Raw genomic sequence first — 22,963 nt, forward strand, 5'->3', positions numbered from 1 at the left:
ACAAGAGGTATCGGGCCCTCAACCGCCAATGACCTACCTCATTTGCTGTTACTGGTCACCGGCTGCGTTCCAAAAAGTACCGAATCCCGTCTATCATCGTCGCGAAACTTTCTTTCGCAGATCCCTGACCGCTTGTCTTGGGTTGTTGACTACAGAAAATGCCAGCCACGGAGTAGGCATGTATGAAGTAGAAGAGATTTTAGTATTCAAATCTGCGCCTCCTGCAATTGATCGCCTGGACGGTGAGCTACGGATGATGCAATGATACATGCTGAGCTATATGTCTGCCTCCGTACAACATATGATTGTCGTGGTTGGGATATTGCGTAGGAATCGCGTAGCTGGGCCTCTGCGCAAACCCTCAAGAATCATGTCAAACACTTGATCACATGGTTGGGTCCTGTGGAGTGGCGAACCGGTCGGCTGTTGACTCGCGTTCGATCTGGGCTTCAAGGATATCGGACCGAATCGTCAGCACACTACCTTCGCCATCATTGGATGGGTAGATGACTGTGGAGACTCCCCATGTTAGTTTATCCCTCTTCTCTAGTCCTTACTGCGGATGCGGGCCGAAATCATAAACCCCCTATCAAATAAGAGAGGAGTGTGGATGTTGGCGCAAGAAGTAGGGTCGCCTCAACTATATACTTCGCCCGAAGCTGTCCAGCGGATATACTACCTATGTAGTATGATCCGCGTACGGTGTTGCAAGGATTCGCTGCTGACTCTCGCTCTCAATACTCTCTGCATCGCCACTATCTTGCCCCTTGAACAAATGGGCCCAACGCGGTTGGTCTTTTAATTGATACCCCCCATGGCTGCCCCCTAGCCCCCCCTCCTGGCTCGGACCGGTGTTCTTGCTGCTGTTCAACCCCGGGATAAACTTGAGCAGCACACGCAGTGACTGCAGGGACCCGGTGATTAAGCCGAGCGCGTATTCAAGGTTCATCAAAACGAGAGGGATGGCGCCGACGTCTGCAGACACTAGTCAGCGTGCAGCCTAGATCGACATGGTCAAGTTATACAGACAGGTATAGTCGGTAGAATTATCCTGGAATCCCAGAAGCGGGATCCGTGCAAGGCCAGCTGCACACGCCACAAATCCTCCGAGAAATGAGCGATATTTCCGAATCAGGAGGTTCTTTTCAACGTATCGATAGCAAATAAGCCAATAACAAATAATCGTCGCTGGGCTGGGCCGGCATTTGGAGCTTCCAGATAGTTGGGATTGGAAGGCCAATGATCATCACGTCGAACAACAGCATCAGGATCGCCTGATATAACTGGATATCCTCCAATACGGCATTGGAGAAACACCTATAGTGCGGGATGGTTTTGTCCCATGTTGCCTGCACGGGCCAGCACTGGAAGATCAAGGGTAACTCTCCGGAGATAGTCACGATAACCATGAGTCCTATGATGACAAGCCCAGTGTGACGGACCCAACGGGTGGGGAAGACCCGCATGATAAAGACTGTCAGGCTGCATTTGACAGCCAGAGCCACCCAGAGATAGAGGCAGACTAGAACATAGACATACTGAACACAGTAAGCATTGAAGATACCCCGACTCGATTGAACAAACCTTCTCCATAATAATCATATCTGCTTCGGGAACGGTATCCTGGTGGTAGCCGATTCCATATGTGGTGAGGATAATTGAGAGCACTGCGAACACGAGGACCATGATTTGTCCCGCCTGTCAGAGGATTCATTTACCTTAGAGACACGATTCATACCAAAGAAAGAAGCACGAGACAATCATCGAAGCCGATGGCCTGCGTGATGAACTTTCGTACATAGAGCTATAATCATATGAGTGGATATGGCCCGGAAGTTTATCGTGGTGCCTGCCAAAGCTTAGTTTGACATACTCTAAGACAACAGACCAGCAAAGTGAGTAGACCACACGTCCCAATCACACCCCTCACTGTGCGTACCATTGGAGGTGTATGGTCTGGTAGACGCGCTGGAGTACCACCTGTGGCAGACATGTTCGCTCCTTCTCTGGCTTCATAGACTTTGGTAGGGTGTGCTCATCCTGCGCAATGGGTTTGGGGGAAGATGGAAACAAACAGCAACCGGAATATGAGAAGGCACAAGGTCCTGACTCTCTCGGTCGCTTAATTTGGCCCCCATGGAGCACCAGTACACCCATACATCCATTAGATACTCCCCGAGATCTCCTTAAAGCCAAGCTGTAAGCGGGCTACCATCGCTGTGGGCACTAATGGGAGTCATGCCATTGAGCATTATTGAAGGAGTGGTCGGAACCTGTTTTGTGCCGCAAGAGGCTTGCATTAAGCAAGCTACTCACAGTAGATTGGATGATCGTGAGCTCTCTATCATCTATGCGACATGGAGATTGGTGCTCCCATAATGGCCCACTTAGTATATGAAAGGGCCGATGAGCCACCCTCGGCCTCCGGGCCGGGGACGGGACGTGGTCGATGCTTTGCCTGTCGCGCTTCATAGAAAGGGTCAATGGTGGCCACTTTGTAGATGAACTGTCGAAAACAGCTGGGCTATATAGTGCAAGCTTCGGTGGGTGGAGTTATCGCATGAGTCGGGGACAAGAATAATGACTGGTTCCTGGCCACGAAAGCATGGATGGTGTGGGTAGTGGAACCTCATTTCGGTGTCTAATTCACTAGCAATGTAAGCGGCTGGGGTGGAATTCAGGATCCTGGCTAGTTGCTCTACCTGCTTCGGGTTTATAAGGATGATACCAGCCTGTTGAGGGGCAAATACCGCTGCGGCAACCAGGGGGTGCCAGGACTGATGCTATCTCATTAGGAAGCACAGTTGACTCCAACCACCTCTCGTCAGCTCCTTCTCCCCAAGATCCCTCACTATGCCGGCCGTCTCTGATATCCTGGGCTTGACGCCTCTGGACCACTTGCCCGCGAAGCTCTTCCTGCCGTACATCCTGTACTTCGACCACCCCGACCCTCAGCTCGCCATCAACACTCTCCAGAGCAGCATCGGAAAAGTAATCTCACAGCTCCCCTGGCTCGCTGGAGATGTAATTATGCACAGTGTGCCTGATGGGCCTAAGGACAGAATGCATATCGCGGCCCCGCGGGTCCCACTGTCTGAGGTCCCCATATTACAGGTCAAGCACTTCGACCGCGATGAAGACATCCGCTCGCACCCAGTGCAATCCTATCTTCATCTTCCCACAATTTGTCCAGCCTCCGAGCAAAGGCCCGTCCTTCGCTTCCAGGCCAATGTCTTCCCCAGCAAAATCGCCTTGGCCATGTCCTTCTGGCTGCGTCGTCGCTGATTGTGATGACTGGACTAAGATCGAGGCATCGCCGGAAAACATCATCGTCACCAGCTGGGGGAATCTAGAGGTCTTTTCACTGGACTTTGGCCCTGGTCTTGGGCGTATCGAGGACTTCGAGCCCGGACTGGCGCTCGTTCCCGGTGGGTGCATCCTTTTGCCATCGCGGCCGGTCAGTAACGGGTCTACTGCACCGTGGGAGGTGTGTATCACGTTGAAGAAGGGGGATTCTCAGACGCTTGCCCAGGATTCCTTGCTAAGTCGGATCTTGGCGTGATTGGACGGGGCGAACTGACTTTGCGACGTGTGTTGTGGGATTGGTTTGGATGGCTCGTCGCTCCTAATCCATCGCAGCCTGTAGGTTGGTTCGTACGACTTTCACAGACATGTGTGGCAACAATTAGATGACTGGGGGCTTGTTATGCATCATAAAGCCGACATGACCACTTTTATTCAATGGATATGAAGATCTTGTACATGGTTTTGGAGTATAGAACAACAGTGACAGTTGAAGACGCAAAGATAAGCGGAAACCACGCCCCGATTACCTAATCTGTGTATCTACTGTAGAAGCTGATGCAGTATATTCCAAACATGATACACATACTAAAGGCTAGTAGACAGTTGAGTACTTGATCATCAGATTATAGTATATGGAATCACCTTTCCTCCTTAGCGTCCCTGTCAATAAGGGAGGATATTCAGGGGGGGGGGGAGGAGGGTAATTCGGATCTACACCAGATCAATATAACAGCAATCTAAGAGTAACTAATCTTGGAGTAAGCTGACAGGCGCCGGTAGGTCTTAAGCTAGCATAAACTATTTGGATGATCCAACTAGAATCCCTTAGGGGGTGTGGGCTAAATTCCCATAGTTCCACTTAGCTCAATTGATCCCTGACGCATATTAATCTGACGTCTTCCGTCTATGCAACTACTAACTCCGTGTATCTAGCGGGAAGCAAACATGAGATGACAATTTATATTATCTTCAGCTACTACTATCATATGATTGATTTTCATTTCATTATCATACTACCCACAATGACTTCCAGGACTGCTGGAAATGCTCATATAATTCTTTAGGAAGTGCCAGCGATTGCCACCTTTGGTATAGCTTTGCACATAGTATTGCCTCTCATCAGATATCAAGCAATCCGCTCCTCATATCATCGAGACAGAACCATCTTTGACAAAGTAAACCAACTTCCAAAAGAATCCACCATTCGATTAACGCACCTTAAATGGGACCTCAACTACGGAGTAGACAACACAAAACCTCCCTTCAAGTCTCTCTCCGGGGGGCGCATCGTTCATGCGCCATCCATCCTACCTGATACCACCGATACTAACAACCCTAGCACCACAATATTATTTTCCTCCAGAACCACATACATTCCAAGCTTTGATATCCATATCCAACATTCCCGGTTTGAAAAAAAAAAAAAAAAACATGAAGACGCAGTAACGATTTACCCACCCCAGTTTATATTCCCATCGATATCCAAGCAGCCGATCCTCACGCAAGACTCTCTCTCAGAAGCCACCAGGGTAGAATCCTAGGATGCCGTGCATCGCAAAAAGTAGTTAATCGCACATATTATGCATATCTGAATAGCAATACCGGACTCACTGTGCAATCTTTCGCGGGCATCGGGACGTGGAAGCCTCTATGCGAGATTTCCTTCTTGCCAGGCAACCTCGTTGCATGGATACACCGTGATCGGATAGAGAGGAATTTGGTAACTACATAGACGATACGCCACACCACACGCGACGGATATTCCTAGGTGTAAGAACCTTCTTATTTATGTTGCGATGGGTAGGAATGGGGTATTCGGGATTTCGCCGGGTGGCATGTATATTGATCCTGGAATCATGGGCTTTCGGGACTTTTCTATATATAAAGGCGGTTTTGTGGTGGTATTATCAAGTAGGTAGACGAAGCTGAGGGAGATGTGTTTCTATGAGTTCTGGCAAGGGGTTGGGACACTCTTTAAGTTACGATGATTTCCTTTCCATATAATTGATCCATCCGGTGTGTTGTGAAACATAACTATAAAAGTCCTTTTTATCTACTATTTTGAGCACCATTTGACCAGTATATCAAGAATATGGCCTTTCTGCAAGATAGTCCACTTTTTCAGATTACCATAATGCCTGACCTGTGCTTCAACCAAGGAATGGCATCTATTCAGCTCCTGTAAGTATAGAATGAATCCCTTGCTGCCAGGCTGCACGTGATGGATCATATGACCGTTTCTAACTATAAAACGGATTGCCTATTTAGAACTTCAGCACGGAGTTCTCCGAATGAAACTCCAGCGAGAGCAACAACAAGACATTGTCCAGTGTCACTATCCCTCAAGGTAGACCGGAAAGGGGCAAACATCCCAGTGGATGCTTTGAAAGTATGTGATGGCACGAATGCTCTCTTCAGGCAAAATCTCAGCCGGACCAAGCAGCGAGCAACAACCACCTTGTTGCCCGCCCAGAACGGTCCATAGATAGATAGATAGATACCCACAGCAGATGTCCGTAAGTAGCTAAACGCCACCCACAATATAGATCACATCCAACGGTCCACCAGCCCCGAGCGAACCCCGAGCCCGCTGAACTTCTGCCAGCAGACGGTCGTCACACAGCCGCACGGCGAGCACAGCCCAGCAGATACTGCTCCGTAGAATTAGGCCGGCTGTAATGCGGGATTTGCCATTGGATCCGTTCGGACATCCATCTCTAGTTTCGCCACAGCCACTTGGACAAAGCAAGTCCCTCTTCCGGCAATCGAACACGCTCCAGCGGTGGAGTAAGAAGGAAGCCGTGAAGGCAAAGCGCCCTGAACTTCCTTCGGACCTTCAGCCGCGTCATCACGGATGTCTCTCATCCACTTTCCAATCGAGGAAGATCGATCATCCCTGACTCGAAAGGCGATGGGATGGCCGTGGCGGTCATAGCACCCGTTCAAGCCCAAGCCCAAGCCAGCTGGACGGGGCAAAAAAATTTGCAAAGGGAAAAAAGAAGGTGGCCCAGCCGCTGGCTAGACGCCGTTCCAGACTGGACCCTGGGCAGGCGCGACGCCCAAGCTTAACGGTGTGCCTGTTGGCGGGAAGCCCACGTATAGGCAGCATCGCTCGGTAGATTGACGGGATGGGAATATCCAGCTGAGTGGCTAGCCAGCCAGCCAGACGACCAGCCCACCCGCCAACTGTCTATGATGTCGAGATTAGCAATCGTCATCCATGGAAAGAGGTGATGAGGAAACAGGACAGGGCGCCTGGCTGGCTAGCTGGCCGACGGGCTGGGCAGATGCAGTCTGGGCCAGTTGGTACCTGGGTGTCCGCGATCTCGAAGCGCTAGAGGCAGGTAGATCTCGTCTGGGTCTGTCCCGTCTTTCCAAGCCATGATGGTTGCCCGAATTCCCCATTCTCAGCCCGGAAGGTCAGGTAGGGTGTGCTCACTGCTCAGTGCTGGGGTAGTCTGACTCGGTCACGCTGGACAGGCTGGAGACAGGGAAGGGAGAGTAAGGCCGAAAGACACTTGACTAATCGGAGCGGTTGGGCATGGGGCGTCAGTTGAGTTGAGCCGAAGGTTCCATGTTCCATTTTCCATGTCCATGTCCATGTCCATTTCGATTGCGAGGTGCGAGGATGTTGTCATCGTCGTTTCAGGTAAGATGACAATGATGATTCTAGCCGTGGTTGGGAAAGAAAGCTGTCGGGCGGGCGCGGTGGTGACATAAGTACTACTTACTTAGTTAACTACTTGGAAGCGGTTCTGCCTTGGGCTCGCGTACCCCGACCGTTACTAGTGACTCGAAGTTGTTCCTCCTCCTCCTTCTCCTTCTCCTCGATACTCCATACCTAGTTCGATGACAGTAGGAAAAGTCAACAAGTAGAGTTTGATGATTCGCTGTCAGCCACAGCGGATTGCAGGCGGGCGCCGACCGGGCGTCTCCCATGGAACCTTCCAATGTTCGGGCGGGTTTCGCACGACTCATGGAAATGAAGGAGAGAGACATCTTCTGGAAAAAAACATCCCGCCCGTCCCTGAGGGACCACAATGGAAGGTTATTTGCATCCCCCATCTAGATGCTCCGTACACTTCGACTGTTCGACGAAGAAACCGAAGAAATCTCTTCATCTTCCACCTCCCCGTACGAGTTAGTCAAATGGTAGGTGCGGTTGGGTCCCTCCATCCTTCTCAACCCAAAACCCAAACCCATCATCCATCCCTCCCGCCCCTCCTCCCTCTCCATCTCTTCCCCCCCATTCATTTACCATCAAATCACCCGTCGCACACGGTCTGCAGTTCTGCGCATATGCTGCATGGAATCACAGATGGTACGAACTAGTGGACCACCGCGAGAGACTTTTCCAGCCTATCATCCACCCCCCCCCCCCCCCCCCCCCCTCCTCCCTCAGCGAAATTGGACGATCACAGAACGTCTAGCGGGCCCCACCGATCCGGATTTCCATCGAATGGGGCGGGCTTTTTTTCCGTTCTTCCTTCCAACCCACTGTACTCCTGCTATGGAATAGCGTCACTCGTCTATTTTTGTCCGTATAGGTAACAAGCAGGGTCGGGTCGGGTGTACCTAAGCACGCTCGAGTAGTTACTTCCCCCCTCTTTGGAAACTCTATACGATCATGTGTACTTGGTCTGTACAGTGTACAGTGTACATAGGTACACACATACTGTGAGAAAGAAGGGAGGGGAAAAGATAGGCAGGCAGACAGGCAGGCAGGCACACCTAATCGCGCCAGCTTAACCCGGATAATGTCTTCCGGGCGATGGAAAGAGGCCCAACGACGTGGGAGGAAATAGGTACGGTGTTGTGCTTTGCTTTCGTGCGAAAGTCCCGGTTGGTTCTTGTTGCCTGACTGGCACTGGCACTGGCACTTATCACGGTGCGTTGGTAGAGTAGTGTATCTGTCTGTCTGTCCCTTTTGTTGCTGCCAAGGCCTTTGTTATGGTCCATCGCATGTTTCGAGAGGGAGAGTAAGAGAAAAAAAAAAAAAAAAAGGACCAGGCTGTTTCGATATGCTATGTTGGTTGCAAGGTACAGTACTTACCTACAGTATACTAGTTTAGTAGATTGTGTTGGCTTCATCATACGAGATTGCGAAGACAGCGTCCGATCGCTTACGACCGGACCGGGTATGTCATTGCCGTCGCGTTATCTTTATGAGGTATTCCTCTACAATGCACAAGGAAGTACATTGTGTTCTGTTATCAAAGCGCTTGTAACTATCGACGGGCATCTTAGATAATCGACTCCGTCAACAAGGCACTCACTGCCTTATGCTCCAACCCGATCGACTTCCTTCTGAAAGGGCCGGCGCGGGGAACTTGGGAAAATCCGGACAGAATCCTCGTGTCATAGACTATCTAGATCGCCCTTTTACCGATGAGCACAGATGGTGTTGAGTCTGGCACTTTCTCTAGGCGTCGATTAGTACCATTAAAGTGCAATAATATGGTATGAGGGAGCGAGAGACTGGAAAGGGTAAGGGGGAGAGAGATAAGGGACAGACAGAGTGAGGGAATTACAAAGAAAGCGGAATTCTTAATAGTAGATCCCTTCTTTAACTCATCTAGGTATGGAGTTTACTATAGATGATAGACGGTGACTACAGCACAGAGTACAGTCATACTTGTCTGCGATTGTCTATGTATCATATTCACAATAATGAGGCCCTAGTAACCGAGATCGCGCTCCGGCAACGGGACCGAAAAGCCTGCATTTTCAGTCGATTGAGACGGCATAATAGAGAGACTGGCTGGCTATACCGCCAAAGAATTACTCCATGCCATCTATGCTTGGACTGTCTGTGTTGTTTCTTTCCTTGTAGAACAATGTAATCCCAAGTATGGAGTTAGCAGTCAGTCGTCTGTTGGGCAAAACCCCGTGAGTCATTCATTTTCCGGATTGGAGATCAAATCAGTAGTACCCCGCCATGGAGGTCTGCTGTTGATCTTCCCGTACTTGACGGAGACCTCCGACTTCGTCCCGAGTATTTGACGGACTTCGAGAACGGGCAAGAGGGGAGAGAATCCTGCTCTGTTCTGCCCCCCCTCCCCTCCCCTCAATCCCCTCCCCGACTCCCAGAATGACCAGATTATCCACGGTGGAGCAGTACCTCTGCACACCAATATCCCACGTAGTCCCTGATTTCCGCCACTATTCTCGAACAGACTATGTGCCGGGGCGCTGATTGGCCTGGGCATTATTCAGACACGATAGCCGGTACGAGGAATGGCGCTTTACCCGTTCGGGGCCAGACTATGGGCTCCTACGGTGCAGTAGTCGGTCCATAGTGGTCGCATCGACTCCGTCGCATCGTCATTGTTCAGGCCTCAAAAAAGCGGTGACCTTCGCGGCGGGCGCGCGGTGGATGCTGAGCGCCTGAAACAACGGTGGGATGAGCTCGTTGACCGCCAAAAGCACTGCCCTCGAGGGGGGGGTTGAACGTGAACTTGCAAACAGCGTCCCTAAGACATCATCTGGTTAGTATCATCAGGATGGCGCAGCGAAGGTGAAACGCCAGCACACAGATTGCTCCATCCCGATACACATCGAGAGTGGTTGTAGGGGCCACGACTAAGATCGCTGACCCCCTCCCCCATGGACCAACTGTTCTTCCTGCCCACCGAGGGTGATAAGCTGGACTGCTGGAGCCCAAGATGGCCCGGTGCCCGGACTAGGCCGGACCCGGACATCACGTGCTAATCATGTGACCTCAGCCGTGGGCGGGACGGTCAATGGTGAACTGGTCAAGGTGCCGCCCCACGCATCGCCCTCTCCAAATGATCAGTCCGTCATCGATAGTCTTGCGATCGGCCGGTCACGGCGCCATTAAAGATCCGGGAAATATTCTAGCAGGCCTGCCTACGAAAAGGTTTCGTCACCTCCCTGTGACAGACGGCCCAGAATAGCCGCGGATGCCCCGTCCATTTCCACTTCCACTTCCAACTTCCACTTCCATTTCCAGTCGGCGGTGGCGGGCTGGCAGCGACCTGGCCCGGCTCGTGTCATGCTGGAACGGCCATGTGCAGACAACACCGACGACGAAACCCTGGGTGTCTTCCGCGTGGTACCGTGGGCTGGTCCCGGGCAGTACCCATTGTTAATTGTTTATTCGGCAGGTAGATAGAAGTAGTTGGTACGCCGGACTTCCAACGGCCGTGGAATAATGGAGCCCATGGAGACCTCCTTCCCTAGCACAGTAGATAGTAAGGCCGGGGAGGCACCGAAGATGGGATCCCGGATACCGTCAATAATAATCAACCCCATTGCTACCCGATTGTCGCTCGGCAAGTGCGATCATCTAGAACGCAAGGTTCCTGGCCCTGGCCCCGATACACCTGGAGGAGGCTTGTGCTCATCGATGCTGAGGAGATGCTTTGCCCTCGCTTGCTCCTCTGCCGCGCCTGATACGACCGCAAGCGACCGCGATAACCAAGGTCCTGGTGCTGCTGGCTCATCATCTGCAAGAGCATCACCAACAACTACTACTAGCAGGAGGGGGGACGGGGACAACCACAATGGCAGTGGGCAAGCGTATGGGAAGGAGAAGAACCCGAACGGGTGTAGCCCGAAATCGACGTGGCAGCCGCAGAGTCGAGGGGGGAAAGTTGGCAGACTTCCCGGGTGCTTTGCTTTGTATGGAGCAAGCCGGGGCTCAGGTGGCCGGACCTGGCCAGTCGTAGGTCCCCAATCGTGGGCCGTTAGCACCTGCTGTGTGCTTACTTTGCACTGTAGATAGATAGAGGCACAGGCAGCGAGTCAGGGCGTACTCCCGACCTGTGGTGACTCTGTACCTAGAGAGGAGGTACAGTATCCAAGGTAGGTACGGGAGGTACCTGAGGGCACGGCGTCATGGGCTGGCAGGCCCTGGTAGTTGGTACCGCTGTAGGCGCTCTGGGGGAGCGGATCAGGACCAGTGGATTGGAGGGATAGAGCGGGTCCCGAAACGGTTAGTGCCTGGGTACGGGATTTCATACGGCGCACATAACCCATCATAACCGCGTGGATGACTGATCATGAAGGCTCTCCAACGCAGCCGTGTCCTTTTACTGGTTTTTGCTGGTTTTTGCTGGCCTCTGCTGGCTTCTGCTGGCCCGGGTGGACAACAACGCGTTCCGTTTCGCTGCCTCACTTTGGGGGACACACCGTGTTCGTCCGTCCACTATGACTCGTTCGATCGATGTATCTACCCCGTTGCAACCAGGCCAATTCGGGCCCTTGTTAAACCGTAGTCAGCGTGTCACCCTCCCCTTTTCTTCTCCGGGAAGGTCTAGTCCTTTCTGGGTGATGGGATGAGGACTGAGGATCACGGACTGTGGACTGCGGACTGCGACCTGCTAGTAATGTGGACGGCGGACTGGACTAGTAGTACTCCGTAGTAGGCAGAGAGTACCTACCTAACAAACAGTATGGAAGCGGGATGAAGGACGGATGGATTTGGTTTGACTGGTTTGCTGGTGGTTTCCCCCCCCCCCCCCCCTCTTTCTCTCTTCTCCCCTCCCGGATCCGTCTTTCGCTCCTCCGTCCGCTCGAGTCCCCTCCAGGAAGAAGATGGCCGATGACCGATGGATGGATCAATGGATCAATGGATCAATGGATGGATGGATGGATGGGCTGCTTCCTCATCTCCTTTGGCACTAGCGCTCCGATCACCATCGCAGACCTGAGCAGGAGAATCAACACTCTCCCCCTCCCCCCCCCCAAAATTACACTCCCAATAATAATAATAACAATAATAATAAATAATAATTCCTTTTTCGATTGCTCTGCTGAGTTGCTCGCTCTCCCTTCCCCTTCCCCTCAGTCCTCCCAGGCTCTTCCTCTACCCCTTTCCTTCTTGGGGAAAATAAAAAGAAATACGGCGTAGGTAAAAAAAACCCCATAAAAATAAAATGCCAGAAAAGAAAGAAAGATAGAAGAAGAAGAAAAAAAAAAAGAGACAGATCCTGGCCACACCCCAAGAGGGTCTGGAACCCTCTGCGATCCCTCCCAAAGGCCAATCCGTCCCTCCATCCTCATCCCCGCCCAGTTTCAACCTTTCGATGGACGATGAACTCCTAAACTAACCTGCAACTACTGCTTCTCCTTCTGACGGATCTTTTGCTTGCGTGCCCTCGTTCTTTCGTACCGGACTTCTTCTCTTCCCCCCCCCCCCCCCCCCCCCTCCTCTTTCTCTCCTCTCTTCGAGTCTCTCCAAGTCCAGGGCCCAATCCATTCCATTCTCACCTTAGTTTCATCCTCGACCCTCCGGACCATTCGACCAACCCGGCTGTGGGGATGGTGGATGGTGGATGCCCCATTTAATTGATAACCTCCTCCCACCTCAATTCCCTCCTCGTTCTTTATCGTTATCGTCATCCATCCTCTCTACGTCGCATACATCTGGCTCCCCGTTCTTCTCTGCTGCTCCACCGTGCCTTCATATATTCCCTCCCCCCCGTCTCTTTTCTCCAGATCTTCATCAACTACTACTACTACTATTACCACTATCACAATAACTACTCCCACTCCACTGCCACTACTTCTACCTCTCACCCTCCCCTCCCACACTACTTCTCTTTCCCCATCGGGTCTCCTTCACATCCCCGATCTACTTTTACCGGTCGTGTCACTTGACCGCGTACTTTCTTTTTCATCTTTACTGGCATTCCCCTCCAGCTCCCCATCGGCTCTTTCTCACTACCCTCGAGCCTGATCCTCCTGTGAGTCTCCTGTCTGCATCGCCAGGGTGTGCTCGTTGCCAGACGAGGTCACCTGCTTGACGTTGACCGACAGACCGAAGACTAACGATGGTCCCACAGAGACCCCTCCAACCCCCCTGAAATCACTTGATACTGATACCAGCCCTCCCTCGCTCATCCCACGTGAGAAGAGGCAGCACTCAGAGAGGACTTTCCCCACCTCTCCCCCACCACCCACTATGGCTGGCACCATGGCCGACGACGAACTCTTCACACGGGCCATCTCTGGGTATCGGGACGCGTTTTTGGTTCGACACTCCCATCTTACGGAATCAGAGCGCAATGAACTTTGGAGTCAACGGTTAAGCCAGTTCATGACCACCACGGCCTCTTCCTCCGCATTCCCGTCCGCCGCGTCATCCAGTTACCGCCCGGTTTCCGGCTCTGGTCTTCCTGGAGATGGCGCTTCAGCTCTCGAGAAATCTGGGAAAAGGACGCGACAGGATACTCCCCGGACCCTACCTGGTTCTGGTCTTCCTCCACCGAAACGACGAGTCACCGTATGTGATCCATCTTGGTCTTCTGCTCCCGCCTCTCCATACCCGCCTCTCTGCCCATCCTGTTCTTCCCGCGCTATTCCATGATCTCCCTTCATCCTGTCACCTCCCGCCAACCGTCCCTGGATTGACAATTGGCAGACTCCGGAACCCCCAGTGACCGTTGATCTGACACGCGAACTGTCTCATGCGTCCTCGCCGGCAGCGCCGGAGACATCCCGGCGCCTAACAAGAACGAATTCTCGGAAGGACAACTCGGTTTCTTTCTCTGGTCCTGGGCCCTCCCGGCATACGGCCATGGTCCGCTCCCAGAGTCAGCAGATTCCGGTTGCGCACCGTCCGTCGCTGGCCTCCGCGGTGACGGGATACCGACACTCTTATGGACCCCAGCGTGTTCAGCGTCGCCTGGACCATGTGAACGAATACACCCCCTCCGAATATGCCAAGCAGTACTTGGATGATTTCCAGGGCCAGGGACACGTGTCGGCACTCTCTCTGGCCCTTTCTGCGGATCCGTCGATGTCTGGATTTCAGCAACATCAGCCACAGCTAAATCAGGGCCAGCCTGAACTGATGACAGACTTCGCCATGGCCAACCCCGCGATGATTGATCATGCGGTCCCGTCGGCCGCTGTGGAGATGAGTCGGAGTACGACCACGGACTCGCTTTGCGGGGGCATGGGGATGATGAGGTTCGATTCCTCGGGACCGAATATGGATTCTAATTTCTCCTTCTCTGTTCCTTCTGAATTTGTCCCCTCCACTGCACCGATGAACGTCCCCTTCCCCCCCTCCTTCAACGCCATGCACCGAAACCCCGGTCATGAAGTCTCCTTCCCTTTCACCGAACAATTTGCCCCCATGTCGTTTTCTTGCTCCGCCCCCTCCTCCACATCATTCCACCACCCGTCCATTCACACAATATCGCCGTCGCCTGCGACGGAGATGAAGCCTTCTATGTCTGCTGAGAGTGACAGTTCGTCTGGCTCACAGCCGTCTAGAGCGGCTCGCAGGACCCAAGAACAGATCGTGCAGGGCACTCGTCCCATTGCCCCCAAGGCTGAGCCGCTCAGCAGCTCCCCACCCAAGGTGGCCGAGCAGCACAAGATGATTCGCATCTCATCATCCGATGGTACGGCCAAAGAGGTTGCAGCCATTCCCAAAGCTTCGATACAACGGCCCCCGCGTCAGAAGACGTATTGTGATATGTGCAACGACCAGCCCGACGGGTTCCACGGGGAGCACGAGCTGCGTCGACACGTCGAGCGGGTGCATGCCGTGTTTCGCAAGGTTTGGGTGTGTGTTGACATCTCTCCAGGCAAGACGTTCCTGGCAAACTGCAAGGCTTGTCGGAACGGCAAAAGATATGGTGCTAACTACAACGCCGCCGCGCACCTTCGTCGCACCCACTTCAACCCCTGCCAGCGAGGCCGCGGTGGTCGTGGGAAAGACAGTGAGAAGCGCGGCGGCAAAGGCGGCGGGAACCATCCGCCGATGGACGTTCTGAAGCACTGGATGGTGCAGAAAGAGGAAGTTGTCCTCGAGAACGCGTCCAACTATGTTGGCAAGCAAGCGGTAGACGATGATATGGGTGGTTCCGAAGATGTTCAATTCTCCGGGACAGAAGACTTCTCTTCACAGGGTATGGAATCGACCCTGGTGAACGGGTATGACTCCTTTGCTACACTCCCCACGATGGGGATGGATCCGTCCATTGATGCTGCACCCTGTTACTTCGATTCTCAGACCTTGCCGCCTGAGATCGACTCGTATGTGTGACTGTATAAACATGATCTTGGCATTTAACGTTTCTTTCCCGAGAATCTTGAGACTAGATCTCCAGCAACTTCGCGGGCTTCTTGTTGATATATCCATTAACCGTGCGTCTTTGGGGCTGTTTCTATACTTTTCAGAATTTCGTGTGATAATTGCTCTCTTCGGCTCTTCTCCCTTTTCTTCTTTTCCTACCCCTTCATCTCATCTATGGTTCTTTCTTTTTCTTTTCTCTTCGCTTCTTTCTTCCTCTTTTCTCCAGTGATTCTTCTCTTCTCTCTTCTCTTTCTTCTCTTTCTTCCTTTTCTTCTTTTCCTTCTTTTTCTTCTTTTTCTTCTCTTTCTTCTACTTCTCTATTCTTCTTGCGACACCAGAGGCCGATATAGCCGGCCTGGTGATGCCCTGCAGGGGCGCTACGACATAATGTGTGATGATGAGCAGTTCAGCAGCCAGACTCAGATTCCTGAATAACATTGATTTGGTGACTGTCGTGCATGAAAGCAACGGCCAGCCCGTGCGCATCCCCACGAGCCTGTGGTCCGGGGAAGAAAGACTCCAGCCGGCCGCAGTTCCCGCCATGTGACTGCAGCTGCTTACTACTAAGGTTACTAAGATGCCCAGGGAAGTGACAAGTGACATGCATGCTTGATTGATGCTCCAAACAGACCACACAGTACCACACAGTAAGGTAGGCGGTGACATCGGGGCATCGGGACATAGAGACCCAGGCGCGGGGGGCTGTGTGACGCGATGATTGGAGGCCGACGAAGGGTCTCATGAGCGCCATCAGCCTGCAGTGGAACCTCCAGCTGATGATCCTGCCAATCACCGCGGCGACAACTAACCTCTCATTCCCTGAGTCATCGTCTAGCACGGCTGAGTGCTGATGGCGGCGAAGCTATTGGCCATGGGCATCGGAGCATCGTCGCATGAATGGCCGTGGCTGGTGCCTGGCGGTTAATTGGGTCCTGTAGGGCTGCGCTTTCTGTGGCTGAGTCTGGGCGGTGCTGGCGGTGCTGGCTGGGCTGCTGCTGTTTGCTGCTGGCTTTGCTTGCTGCCGGGGGCGTACGAGACGTGTACTGTAAGAATGCCCGCTGATGGGCGTCGGCCGGGGCAGGCTCCGGCTGACGGACTGGACAGCAGTCCTTCAATAATAATAGAATGATGAATATTACTTAGTTGTCTCATTGAAGTTGGGTAGGAATAATAGTGGGAATAAGCGCTGGGGGACCACGTAGGGACTAGTCACCGTAACAAGTCGGCCCCCACGGATGGCTCGTGGGCGTCCCTTGATGATTATTGCCAGGCCCAGCGGCCCTGGGCGCCAAGACTGGTGGCCGGATGAGAAATGAGAACGGTACTCACTCCGTACGGGGGAGTAAGAATCAGTAATAAGAATACGAGCAAGTCGCAAACCAACCTTAAAGGTACGGCGGCTCAGCGATCCTCTCCTCTTTCTCCGCCTCCTTTCATTCACCCTTCACCTCCTCCAACCCCTAGCGATCGTTCCCTCCCAGGTCTAAACCCCTTTCCACTCTTCTCCTCCTCCTTCCCCTCCCTCCCTCCCTCACCGACCCGTTTAGAACTTGGCGTTGTCTTAGGTATGTCCTAGCTCCCGGCTATTGGTTCTCCCAACTCCCACACGAGGCCCGCCTCTCTCTCTCTCTCTCTCTCTCTCTCTCTCTCATCCTCTCCTCCATCGCTCCTGTCATTGCAAACTTAACCTCGCTGACCGGTCTCTGTTGTCACTTTCTCACTATAGATTCTCGCCCGTCACCATGAGCTCCCATCAGTACTACAACGGCCCTCCTCCTCCGCCCCAGGCGTAAGTCCCTCGCCTCCGTTGCGCTCCGACCCCGTCCTTTGTTCCCGCCGCCGCCCGGCGACCGCATCTCCGATCGCAAGCGACCGCGGCGTGTTGGTTCACGAATCCGGGCCGAAGTTCCATGCTCCTCATCGAACATCTCGACTCGGCTGGCACATCTGGTTGAACCACCGCTGGGGAATCTGCGTTGGATCATACCCCGGATTTGCGCTCGGTTCTGACTCGTCTCCGCACAGGTACCCTCCCCAGGGCTACCCACCTCCGCAGGGTGGCTACCCTCCCCAGGGATACCCCCAGCAGCCCTACCCGGTACGTGACGACCGTGCTTGATGCTTGATGCCCTTTCGAACACGGCGCTGATGTGAATGTAGATGCAATACCAGCAGCAGCCTCCCCCGCAGCAGAAGGACCGCGGATGCCTCGGCGCTTGGTAAGACACACTCCCTTCTGCCCTCCCCAGTCGACTTCGCGCCCCCCTCCCCTCACTAACCCCGATCGCTTTCTAGTCTGGCCACCCTCTGCTGTTGCTTCCTGTGTGAGGAATCCTGCGAGTGCTGTTTCGAGTGCATCGAGTGCTGTGAAATGTGCTAGGCTGCGATCGATACCGGGCGCTGCCTTGCCCGCCGCGAGGGCCGCGACATAAGCCCAGCTCCACGATCGATGTATGACCCTCGACGATACGATAATTCCCTCTTCATTGCGTGCCACACTAGACCGGTCAGGTTCGGGAGCGCGCACCAGGAAGCGCCGGGTGCTGCAGTTGCTTACGCGGTCTAGTCTATCTCAGACATTTTTTTTTGTTTCTTTTTTTTTTCTCCGTCTGTCTTCCTCCGTGCCTCCATGGAAATGCGCTTTCTGTTCGTTACGGGGAAATCCCTCAGTCCGGGAAAATGGGTTTAGGACTGACTACTACTACCACTACTTTACGAGGTGCTTTGGAACGGGATGCAAGTGGAATAATTCCCCTTGTTTCATGGGCGCTTGTAATTGATGACTTTGCTTTTTCTTTCTATCTCACTTGGCCTTGTGTCTGCTGCGTTGGCTGTTTTGCTTTTTACTGCCGGTAAATCTCATCTGCGATCTGTATCCCGTGAGCGCGAGATGGTCCCTATATCCAGTACTTATCTACCTTACTAAGGTAGCTCTCTGTGTATGATGTGCAGTAGACCGAAAAAAAACTTGGTTAGCTTAGTATATATCTTGGTATCTTGGCGAGCGATCCCCTCTTGCTTGGCCTGCCTGGGTCTTCCTGTCTTGTCTTTCAATGGGATAATACTCAAAAGGACCGCACTGATTGGTCGTACCGTAGCACTGCCGACGGGCGGGTTGTCCGGGCCAGTCCAGCCCAGCCAGGCAGCCTTCCTTTCCCTCTCTGTACTATCTCCATCTAGTAAGTAGTACTTGCTTCCTTGGTACTGAATGGGTGGTTTAGGCAGCCACCGAACCACTCTTTGGCCACTCGGACGGGGCGGTGGATTCTGCAGCCCTATGAGTATGGAGGGAGTCGGTCGGGTCTAGACTACTCCGTAGGTAGGTAGTTAACTGATAGGGAATAAGCAGTCTTGAAGAAAGGCTTGTCTGCAGAATAGTAGACTTGGCTGTGGATACGTCATAGCGTAGCATGTAGGTGGGTAGGTAGGTAGTAGTACTCCACAGACGCACACAGCCACAGTTCACCCGCACACGGCTCACAGCTCAGTAGAGAATTTAGATAACCAGTATGGATACCGGTATATTCAGTCCCTACCGCATTCAGTAATGGAATGAGTTTCCTTCCATTATTGCGTGAGGTAGGTAGGTAGGTATGTAGGTATGTAGGTATGTAGGTAATTGAATTGAACTCCGAGTCCCGTGGAGAAAGAACCTCTTCCCAACTCTGCTTCGGGGGCTAGGAGATGGATAATGCCGGGGCGGAAACCGTCGGGGTATTTTTATTTCCTACCGAACTGGATAGGTAGGTAACTAGATAGAGAGATTAGTTAGTGGATGTGGATATGGATGGGGATGCGGATGATATCATCGTTCTATTCCTGCTAGCTTAGTGTTGTAAGTATCTATCTATCTAGTGCATAAGTGTAGGTGGTGTAATTCAGGTACTGTGGCTGGGGGCTCTAGGCAGCAGGGAATGGGCGCTGTAGTTAGTAACTAGTTAGTTGGTCAGTGTGTATGTCATAGTTAGTAGTTATATATAGTAGTAGTAGGTAGGTACTTGGATGCTGTCGGACTTACTGGGTTGGGTAATTATGTCCGCCGGGTAGGTAGGTAGGTGGGTTGGATGGATGGTTGGTAAGAGGGGGATGGAATATCTATTTATCTGCTAAGAAGATTATTATATATTACTAGATTCCTCCAGTGATGCTTTTCCTGACAAATACGAATATCAGACGAAATTCAGATCCATCATAGCATAGTTACTATCTAGTCCACATCACAAATTATTATCCCCCACCATACAAACGGATAACCGTCTATACAAAATGCTGTCATCCTATCTACAGTACTTTCTTACCTAGGAACCTTCACACCCTCAAACAGAGATAACCCAAACTCACAAGAAGTTACTTACTTACAGCTACTTACACTCAAACGCCACACACACACCCAGCAAGTCCCCCCCCCAGAGGCGCACTCATTCTTTTACCACATAAATTTTCATCCGAGAATAGGAAACTAAGATAACCGATTCGATACGATTATGATATGGTATATAATCCGATCTGTCATCGGAACGTTTCCGAAACGCGGATCTCAGCGGCTCTTCTGGTGGAGAACGCCCGACAGCCGTTGAATAACCCGCGATAAGATAATAAATACTAGTTGATTTGATGTACATTCATCCGTGCTGGAGATAAAGTAGGGTTCCATCTGGGGTGGGGCTTTCTATCTATGCTTGTTGGAATTGGGGTGAGATAGATGTGCATTAGGTGGGTTGGTAGGTAACTAGTAGCTATGTATGTAAGTGATGGTTCCACGTGGGCTTTCTTTTGGGTCGTGTCCGTTGGTGGGATGGGCAGTTAGGGTTGGTGGGTGGTTCTTGAGGCTATTATTATTGTTGTTGTTGTTGTTGTTGTTGTTGTTGTTGTTTTGGGGGTTGGGATTTGAGGTAAAGTGTATGTCTGTGAGTGGGATGAAGGATGTGTTCTAGTCAGTGCTTTCCTACTTGCTTTTTGAATGCCATGTTGACTGATTTTTTTAAGAAGTGTGGTTGGGTTTTGAGATAATGGTGATTACCCTATCAGTCCTGGAAGTGAAAGAGATTCGCGGGCTTAAAGTAATATAATAAATGCTAATTCATAACTTGTCTATAGTGTAATATGTACGGAGGATCTCATCACTCATTATTAACTAGGCCTCCAACCGCGGGCCATGGTAATTCCGCCTCGCGTATGCGAACCAGTTCCCAACGCCCAGAATCAGCATAATGGCCAGCACAACTGAAGCATAATCTGTACATCATTAGCACCAGACCTAAGAGCCAAGGGGGGGAAGAGCGGAACGTACTCATATTACTGCCCGTAACGGGAAGCTCGGTGGGAAAGCAGAAGAAGATCGTTATAATGATCGCCCATATCACGCAGACTACATTTGCAACGTAGCCCACCGCGTTGGGAACTTTGAATGGGCGGTTGAGAGGGAGGTAATGCGAGTCTCGGCGCTGGTAGAGTAGAAGCAGGGCGGGGACGGCAAAGGAGATTTGAGCAACGACGACGGTCGTGCTGATGAAGGCGTTGAATGCTGTTCTCTGTTGGTCTGGTGGCGTGTATGTGTCCGAGAGAGAAACATACCTGTCGTTGAGCAAACGTATACAATGCCAACCAGTAGCACTGCAAAGCCATTGAGAAAAATTGCGTAGACTGGCACTCCCAGGGAAGGGTGAATGGAGGAGAGTCGGTGGGAGAAGAACAGTGCATTGTCGCGGGCAAAAGACCAGGTGAGTCGGGAGGCAGTCTGGTGCACGGCGTTCAGGGCTACGAAGGAGACCACGAACATGGCGACCATGAAGACTGTTCCTGCGACGGCAGAGTGGGTGGCTTTTTCCCAGATGAAGTAGATGGGGAATCTGGTCAAAGTCCACGTCAGCCCGAAGTTTAACATATTCATAGAGTATGGGACATACCCAGTTGGCGTGTCGAGGGAGGCTTCGATGTCGCTATAGCTGTAGAGGATGGCAATGGCGAACGGAAATCCCGTCAGAAGCCCCACCAAGACAGTGACAATAAGAGCCTTCGGTACAATCCTTGCTGGCTCTAGACATTCCTCTGCCAGGTGCAGCGCGGCATCAAGCCCAGAGAACATGAACTGAGGCGTGGAGAGACCGGTGAGGAAGGAGATGCCGTTCGACCAGCCGCCAGACCCGTTATCAAATTGAGACCATGTTTCAGCGGAGTTGATATCTGCCGAAGAGCGTGCAGGGCAAGCTATGATGATGGCAAGGAAGGTCGCAATAGACAGGACGACTACACAGCGAAAGCCTTGATTAGAACCGACCCCATGACTTACAAACAGGAAGAAGATACTCACATGCCATATTATACACCCAGAGGGTCTTGTTGGTCAGAAAGATGTTGTAGGTAACCATAATGGCATTCATCAACTGATATACCAAGAAATAGTGCCAGCTCTCAGCGACATATGAGGGATGCCATCGGATCACAACGGCCATGAGCGCCTCCGTCGCGGCCAGCGCGATAGAAGCCCCAAGAGTAATCCATGCAAACACGGCAGCCATCCCGCTGCTATATGACAGAGCCCGACTCCATCGACTGGGCGCCAGAATGGAGGTGAAATGGTACTGGCCGCCAGCAGTGGGATAGACGCTAGCCAACTCGGCCAAGGTCACACCGGTGCAAAACATGGCAAAGGTGACGACAATGATGCCGTAAAGGAGAGAGACTGCCCCTCCAGACTGTATGGCAATCGCGAAGCTCGTGGCTATGGCCACCCAGCTGTTGGTGTTGTTGTACCCTAACGCAATGATACTGATCATGCTAAAGTTCCGCTTCAAGTGTCCATCCGGGATGCCCGCAACGACTTGACCCTTGTCCATGTCGATTTCGGGGTCTGGCGAAGCCGCATGGCCCGACTTGAGCTCGGAGGTCTTGAAGCTGTCTGACTCCATTGTGTATTGGTTTGTTGTTTGTTGGCGAGGCACTGCGAGACCAAGTGCCATGGGAGGAGTATCCATCTTATTATGAAGCCCTCACATGGATGGTTCCAGCTCCGCTTTGCATATACGCTTTGACAGTCACGCCCCAGTGTGATAAGCAAGCCAGATTCGATAAGATGCGTGCGATGGGGATTAGATTTTCTTGATTCATCATACCTCCAGGGAGGCCCGATAGGGATGACTGATGGTTGATACCAAGATAGCCCGGAACGCTTATCGAATTCCGAGCCCGTTACCGAGTTCCCGACCAACCGGGAGGAAATTCCAGACGAAGTCGTCGCCAGAATAAGGTTAGAGGTGCTTATCAAGGCGGAATAGGGCGGAACTGTGCATCAACTCTAGATGATCGCTGGCGATCCTGCGGGGAATGACTGCAGCTAGCAAGTACCTTAGCGTCGTAAACGATGTCCTACTTATCGAGAGACGCCTCCTGCATGATCACAAGAAAATGGCATTGGATTTAGAAAACATCCTATTGGTGACCTTGATTGAGTTTCGAGTGTGAGATGTAAACCGTGGGTTGCTTCCTCGGTAGACGGAGACATCTCCGCAACGCGGAATGAGTCCTGCTGCAAAGTGAGCCTGCTCATATAGAACTCGCATGAAACCAGAAAGATCATAACTTGGAAAATAGGTGGTACAAAAA

At 52.1% G+C, this 22,963-nt stretch overlaps 7 protein-coding genes across 7 annotated transcripts; 5 read left to right on the top strand and 2 right to left on the bottom strand.

Annotated features, from left to right (window-relative positions):
* Positions 1–679: 679 nt before the first annotated feature.
* On the bottom strand, positions 680–1,942 carry BO70DRAFT_418071 (uncharacterized protein; the record flags this gene model as incomplete). The annotated part of the gene is made up of 6 exons (XM_025547438.1): positions 680–975; positions 1,030–1,104; positions 1,151–1,538; positions 1,585–1,698; positions 1,739–1,804; positions 1,874–1,942. 6 exons carry the CDS (start codon positions 1,940–1,942, stop codon positions 680–682), a joined length of 1,008 nt encoding a protein of 335 aa, XP_025402268.1.
* Positions 1,943–2,853: 911 nt separating this feature from the next.
* BO70DRAFT_393601 (uncharacterized protein) lies at positions 2,854–3,562 on the top strand (the record flags this gene model as incomplete). The annotated part of the gene is made up of 2 exons (XM_025546387.1): positions 2,854–3,231; positions 3,305–3,562. The coding sequence occupies 2 exons, from the start codon at positions 2,854–2,856 to the stop codon at positions 3,560–3,562; spliced, it is 636 nt and encodes a 211-aa protein (XP_025402269.1).
* Positions 3,563–5,888: 2,326 nt separating this feature from the next.
* Positions 5,889–6,289, top strand: BO70DRAFT_160969 (uncharacterized protein). Its single transcript, XM_025538277.1, has one exon. It carries the CDS (start codon positions 5,985–5,987, stop codon positions 6,204–6,206), a length of 222 nt encoding a protein of 73 aa, XP_025402270.1. The 5' UTR covers positions 5,889–5,984; the 3' UTR covers positions 6,207–6,289.
* Positions 6,290–13,246: 6,957 nt separating this feature from the next.
* Positions 13,247–15,331, top strand: BO70DRAFT_285364 (uncharacterized protein; the record flags this gene model as incomplete). Its single annotated transcript, XM_025539157.1, has 2 exons — positions 13,247–13,555; positions 13,694–15,331. The coding sequence occupies 2 exons, from the start codon at positions 13,247–13,249 to the stop codon at positions 15,329–15,331; spliced, it is 1,947 nt and encodes a 648-aa protein (XP_025402271.1).
* A 1,753-nt stretch (positions 15,332–17,084) lies between these two features.
* On the top strand, positions 17,085–17,800 carry BO70DRAFT_426755 (uncharacterized protein). The gene is made up of 4 exons (XM_025547820.1): positions 17,085–17,150; positions 17,387–17,459; positions 17,522–17,580; positions 17,657–17,800. The coding sequence occupies exons 1-4, from the start codon at positions 17,104–17,106 to the stop codon at positions 17,739–17,741; spliced, it is 264 nt and encodes an 87-aa protein (XP_025402272.1). The 5' UTR covers positions 17,085–17,103; the 3' UTR covers positions 17,742–17,800.
* BO70DRAFT_161071 (uncharacterized protein) lies at positions 17,581–18,222 on the top strand. Its single transcript, XM_025538278.1, has one exon. It carries the CDS (start codon positions 17,815–17,817, stop codon positions 18,139–18,141), a length of 327 nt encoding a protein of 108 aa, XP_025402273.1. The 5' UTR covers positions 17,581–17,814; the 3' UTR covers positions 18,142–18,222.
* A 2,273-nt stretch (positions 18,223–20,495) lies between these two features.
* Positions 20,496–22,269, bottom strand: BO70DRAFT_285887 (putative choline transport protein; the record flags this gene model as incomplete). Its single annotated transcript, XM_025539181.1, has 5 exons — positions 20,496–20,596; positions 20,652–20,885; positions 20,936–21,210; positions 21,268–21,607; positions 21,672–22,269. The coding sequence occupies 5 exons, from the start codon at positions 22,267–22,269 to the stop codon at positions 20,496–20,498; spliced, it is 1,548 nt and encodes a 515-aa protein (XP_025402274.1).
* Positions 22,270–22,963: the final 694 nt, after the last annotated feature.

The sequence above is a fragment of the Aspergillus heteromorphus genome, assembly GCF_003184545.1.
Source record: "Aspergillus heteromorphus CBS 117.55 chromosome Unknown BO70scaffold_4, whole genome shotgun sequence".
Taxonomy (NCBI): domain Eukaryota; kingdom Fungi; phylum Ascomycota; class Eurotiomycetes; order Eurotiales; family Aspergillaceae; genus Aspergillus; species Aspergillus heteromorphus.

What these genes read in the sequence shown, in the direction of transcription:
- BO70DRAFT_160969 (XM_025538277.1), top strand. Translation starts at nt 5,985, where the DNA reads ATGCGGGATTTGCCATTGGATCCGTTCGGACATCCATCTCTAGTTTCG.
- BO70DRAFT_426755 (XM_025547820.1), top strand. Translation starts at nt 17,104, where the DNA reads ATGAGCTCCCATCAGTACTACAACGGCCCTCCTCCTCCGCCCCAGGC. An exon ending in CCTCCTCCTCCGCCCCAGGC is followed by an intron (nt 17,151 to 17,386) that starts GTAAGTCCCTCG and finishes GTCTCCGCACAG; the next exon opens with GTACCCTCCCCAGGGCTACC. An exon ending in CGCGGATGCCTCGGCGCTTG is followed by an intron (nt 17,581 to 17,656) that starts GTAAGACACACT and finishes ATCGCTTTCTAG; the next exon opens with TCTGGCCACCCTCTGCTGTT.
- BO70DRAFT_161071 (XM_025538278.1), top strand. Translation starts at nt 17,815, where the DNA reads ATGACCCTCGACGATACGATAATTCCCTCTTCATTGCGTGCCACACTA.